At 38.4% G+C, this 6,000-nt stretch overlaps 1 protein-coding gene across 1 annotated transcript; it reads left to right on the top strand.

Moving 5' to 3' along the window:
* The first annotated feature begins 930 nt into the window (after positions 1 to 930).
* Positions 931 to 3,331, top strand: LOC101894031 (fibroblast growth factor receptor homolog 1). The gene has a single exon (XM_020036431.2). The coding sequence runs from the start codon at positions 1,050 to 1,052 to the stop codon at positions 3,243 to 3,245; it is 2,196 nt and encodes a 731-aa protein (XP_019891990.2). The 5' UTR covers positions 931 to 1,049; the 3' UTR covers positions 3,246 to 3,331.
* Positions 3,332 to 6,000: the final 2,669 nt, after the last annotated feature.

The raw sequence follows: 6,000 nt of genomic DNA, 5'->3' as shown, positions 1-6,000 counted from the left end.
AATATTGTCTCTCAAAAGCTCAAAAACGAGAGGAATTATCGGAGAAATTAATTCACCAAAAGAAATAATTAAAAAAAAATCAGAACTCAAGGAAAAGGACTAACCAAAGTACCGAAAAAATAGAGAAATATAAAAGACCACAGAGTGATTAATAAAGAAACAGAGAGAGAGATATGATATCCTCATAAAAAACGATCAAACCAGCAACAATATTTTGAGTATTTCGCTCACAACCAAATAAGGATCTGTGCCTCTCAAACCCAAAAAGTGAAAATTGGATCCACCCGTAAAAAGAGTAAAAAAGGATAGAGAGAAGGCGAGGGATAACTATTTATATAACTTATTCAGACTCATCTAAGGATATATAAACAATAATTATTAGATTGGGGCAAAAGCTGTCCTTAAATAATTGTATTTTCTCTCTGAATTTTCTGGAATTCTTTCCTCGATTTTTCCGCACTGGTGGACGGAAAACCTTATTGGACAAATAAAAGAGAGTAACAGAGTTCCAAAAAAAAAAAAACAGAAAGTGCAAAAATATTAGTATTCGAATACCTGTCCTCTCTTTGTGATAACCTCTTTTTGAGTTTCTCGCAGTGATTTACAAAAAATTCACACTTTTAAAAAGTGATAGAGAGAAATATAACTCATAATAATACACACCCACATTTATGGCGTCAATAAGGCCTAACAGTGCAAAATATTAATATACGAATACCTCTCATCTCCTTCTACTTAAGATCACTCAGATTCCCTCTCAAAAAAATCCCACATAAAGAGAAATCTCTTCCCAGGCCAGAAAAGAGAGGGCTAAGATTTCCAGACAAGTAAACAAACACACCCATTGTGTGCCCACCAAGGAAGCGAGCAGATCCTACCTGGCCACACTCTCTCACAGAGGCTCTTAAACTCACTCATTCTCACCCTCACAAACAATACAGAGTTGTCTTGAGAGGAAAGTTAAAAATAATTCCAAAAAAAAATCACCTCCTGTGCCATTCAACTCCCTCGCGACCGACACACAATCAAACACTCTCTCGTCGCCCATCATGGCGTTAACAACAAAGTGTCACAGTGTCAAACAAACAACGAAAACGATGAAATTTTTCACTTCACAACGATGCCTGGTCTTTGGCATAACACTGCTAGTGGGATTTCTGGCCCTGCACACACAATCGGTGGAGGCCATGGCCCGGCGAAACTATCAACCGGAACCCATTGACTACGATGACTATGGATATTCTTCGCCCAATATGGATATACAGAAACGCAGTGATTCGCTGCGTGATAACAAGGATAACAACGATGATGACGGTGGTGGTGGCGGCGGTGGTGCTGCTGCTGGAGACGGGGAACGTGATGCTGTCAATGAGAATGGCGATTTTATGCCACGCTTTAAGAATCCCAAAAATCTTCGCAACATTTTTCCTAAACCCTCGGGAAGTTTTATACAACTCAGCTGTCCTGCCATTGGCCGACCGGAGCCCAACATCACCTGGTTACTGAATGGTACCAAAATAGCCCGAAATATGGGTCGTGTAAAGAAAACTAAATGGGCCATAAATATGGAAGATCTTGTGCCATCCGACTCGGGATTCTACACCTGCAAGGTCTGCAATCCCCTGGGTTGCATAAATCACACCACCAAACTGCACATCAGTGATCGCGTCAATCACAAGCCCATCATTTTAACCGCTCCCAAAAATCTCACGCTCTTCATCAATGAAAGTGGTGAAATGACTTGCAAATATCTCTCAGATCTGTTCAGTGTCAAGAGTTGGACATTTACACCCTGCAATGCCACGGCCTGTTCCCAGAATACCACGGTGGTGGATGGTGATGATGTTTTGAAATTTGAAAATGTCACTCAGGACCAGGAGGGTTGGTATACCTGTATGGAAATGAATGGTTTGGGTAAATCCTGGAACAACGCCTATTTAAGGGTCTTGGATCCCACAGAAGCAATCGTCCCGAAAGTCATTCGATCCCAGACACTGTGGGAGGTGGTGGTGGCCACGGTTATTCTGCTGATGTTACTCCTCCTGGCCATATTCATTTACTATGTCTGGCGTAAAATGAAACACGAAAAGCTGTTGAAACAACGCATTGAAACGGTGCATCAATGGACCAAGAAAGTTATTGTGCTAAAGCCGGCATCAGGTGATTCCTCCGGTTCCATGGATGCCATGATAATGCCGGTGGTGAAAATTGAAAAACAACGCACCACAGTTCAGCAAAGTTCCAACTCCGAACCGGCTCCTTTTAATGAATATGAATTTCCCTTGGATTCCAATTGGGAAATACCCAGAAATACTCTCATATTGGGCGCCACCTTGGGTGAGGGTGCCTTTGGACGTGTCGTCATGGCTGAGGTGAATAATTCCATTGTGGCCGTGAAAATGGTTAAGGAAGGCCACACCGATGATGACATTGCCAGTTTGGTACGCGAAATGGAGGTCATGAAAATCATTGGCAAACACATCAACATCATCAACCTGTTGGGTTGTTGCTCCCAAAATGGACCTCTCTATGTTATTGTGGAGTTTGCCCCACATGGCAATCTAAAGGATTTCCTTAATAAAAATCGCCCCATCAAGGATTATGACAAGGAGAGTAATCTCTCACCTCCCGCACACCATTTGACGGAGAAACATTTAATTTCGTTTGCCTTTCAAATTGCCCGTGGCATGGAGTACCTGGCCTCACGACGTTGTATACACCGTGATTTGGCTGCCCGCAATGTGCTCGTATCCGATGATTATGTCATGAAAATTGCCGATTTCGGTTTGGCCCGTGACATCCAAGACACAGACTACTATCGTAAAAACACCAATGGCCGTTTGCCCATCAAATGGATGGCACCCGAATCGCTGCAGGAGAAATTCTATGACTCGCAAAGTGATGTTTGGTCCTACGGCATTTTGTTGTGGGAAATTATGACATTTGGCGCCCAACCTTATCCCACAATTATGTCAGCCGAAGAGCTGTACTCGTATTTAATGTCTGGCCAACGAATGGAGAAGCCAGCCAAATGTTCGCTCAACATTTACATGCTGATGCGCCAGTGTTGGCATTTCGATGGCAATGCCCGGCCAACATTTTCCGAAATTGTGGAAAATCTGGATAAGCTGCTGCTCAGCAATGAGGATTATTTGGATGTGGCAGTGGCGAATCTGGAGACACCGCCCTCATCGAGTGATGAAGAGGAATCGGATGCAGAGTCCATGCGTTATCATTATAAATGAGAAGCGGTGAGAAAAGGGGAGAAACGGGGTAGCTACTAGGCCTTACCATGCCAGGCAAAAAAGGGTGAGAATTTAGATTTTAAGAGAAAAAAGGAAGTAAATATTTGTTTTTTATACATATTATATACTTATGGTTGTTTTTTATATATATATATATTATATTTTATGTACAATGTAAATACTCATAATTGTTAAACATATATTTTTTAATAATTAATTTATTTTTTAAGAATTTTAATAATTTTAAATAAGTTATACCGAAAGCAATAAGCAATAGCGCTAAGGGAAGAGCCAAACAAAAAATAAAAAAATAATAATTTAAATAATTTTTCAAATCAATTTTTAACGTATCGAATTTGAATCAAATATCATGGCAAACAAATCCACCTTCAAAAATATAATTTAAAAATTTTTTTTTATAAATATCTAGAACTAGACTTCTTACAAAATTTCCCTTAATGTATCTTGCCTCTCAGCAAAACTACTATGTATATATGTAATATTTTTTTAACTGATTATATATCTACAATTGTAAATTCCATTTTATAGAAGCATAGGTCCAAAAATGAGGACAAACACATAATTAGTCTATCTAATTGGGCGCCATATTCTGAGAATGGCATACATATCCTAATATGTGCACATTATTTTGTTTGGGCGCCATTTCAAAACAAAAATAATAAGAATTGTAACGTTTCTTTGCGAAATCTTCAAACATCAACTTTTGAAAACGGAAACCGGTCTAGTCGGAAACCGGTTGAAAATGTCTTTCTTTGACATCATGCCTCTACATACCTACCTATTTTTTATTTTTTTTATTTTTTATTTTTTTTTTTTTTGATTCAGAAAAAAGCTTTCCTCTTGTCGACCTATGTAACTCGTCATTATTTTTCTTAAATTTATTTTATATTTTTTTTATGAACTGTATCTATACCAAAAAAAAAAAAAAAATAAGAAAATACCAAAATTTCAACAGCTAAACAATCCAAAGATTAGTGTTTTTAAGTATAATATCCAACAATAAAACTATTGAAAATCTGAAAAAGTCTGTACATGAATATTACCACTCAATATTTCCAAAGTTAAGAAAACCAAAAATATTATAAACAATTTTATATGCTAAGCCTATATTTATAATGTATTATAATAAATTAATTTTAATTTAATTTCCTTTTTATAGTATTAAAAATAGTTTTAAGCCTTTTTTTGTTGTAAGACCATAAAGTTATAAATAAACTACTTTTATATATATCGCATATAAATCTATGTAATGGAAATGACTTTGAAATATTGCAAAATTTCAGATTTGTGGATTTATTTCAGCTGCATATAATCATAATTTAGGGGTAATGGGTGTTGTGTTTTACTTGTGCTTATATCCATCCTGGACGATCTGACTAAACCTGTAAGGAGTAAAGAGTCCACATTTTTTGGCATTTAGAATATTGGGAGAGCGTTCAGCCATTGGGTGCAATAAGGTCCGAATAAAAGAAGACTTTGTGCCCATACACTTGTCCTTGAATTTCGGTCGGAATTTAAAATTTTTAATCCTTGGTCGGGTTCAGAACAGACGCTACCGTAGTCATCCTTGGATGAGAGTTTAAGGCGATTAGAATATCTTCTTTCATTTTGGGCCTTACTACTGTGATATGCTGAGATATTGAAAAATGTGTGCCTCAACGAAATTCCAGGCGACCAAAAACTAGTTTCCACCTCTTCGTATTTGCAACTGTGGCAGTTATCAATGCATGGTATAGTTAGTCGGTCCTAAGAAAAATTTTGTCAAAACGATTGCGTTTGTGAAGAAGGGGTATACCTTGATATGCGACATATTTTTGTCCTATGCATAAAGGGTTGCCCATATTCGACGGACCCATCTGGCAAAGGCATAACTTTTGACGGAGATGTCACATCGCTTAATGACATACCGCGTTTGAAGCGTCAGTCAAAGCAGATTTTTACCATAAACCAATACACGCCACGCGAGCGCTCTGAAATAGTTGAAATTTACATTCAACAGCAAAAGTCAATTGTGAAATCTCAACGTGCTTTTAAAACATTAAAAAATGTGAGAAGTGCGCCTTCTAAGAACACCATTAAGCGTTTATACGAAAAATTTTCGACTGGTAAGATTCTCTCTAATCCGAAGAGGCCATATAAAAGTCGACCAAGGCGATCGGCCGAGAATATCGCTGCCGTACGAGCCAGTGTTGAGAGGTCCCCAAGAACATCCCAAAAACGCCGTTCTCAGCAGTTGGGCATGGCTCGGTCCACTTTACAACGGATTATTCGCATTGATTTGCATTTGTTCCCGTACAAAATTCAATTGACGCAAAGAATGTTGCCTGTGGACAAGCCTCGTCTATTGGAATGGGTCATGGGTCCGTCGAATATGGGCAACCCTGTACTATGTCTTTGTGCATTTTGTACTCCCTCAGCCATATGACTCAGAGGGTATATAACGTTTGATACGGTCAAAAGGTGAAATACAAAATAACCCTGGGTCTATTTGGTCCAAATCCGTTTCAGGACACTTGGAGTCGATCTAAGGGTGACCGCTGGTGTGCTCGAAAACTCTCGAAGGGAGTATCTGATTTGTCCAAATTTGAATCATCGTAATGTTATTATCAAACTTAGATCAAATTCAGAGATGGGCAATATCGGTTCAGTCCTTCCTCTAACTTTTCCGCAAAAGTTCGATTTTTTTCACAGAAAACAATTTACCGAATGGAACAAGAAAGGATCACCCAATCTT

This window comes from Musca domestica, unplaced genomic scaffold, assembly GCF_030504385.1.
Source record: "Musca domestica strain aabys unplaced genomic scaffold, Musca_domestica.polishedcontigs.V.1.1 39, whole genome shotgun sequence".
Taxonomy (NCBI): domain Eukaryota; kingdom Metazoa; phylum Arthropoda; class Insecta; order Diptera; family Muscidae; genus Musca; species Musca domestica.
This window is presented reverse-complemented; position numbering and strand designations above follow the sequence as displayed.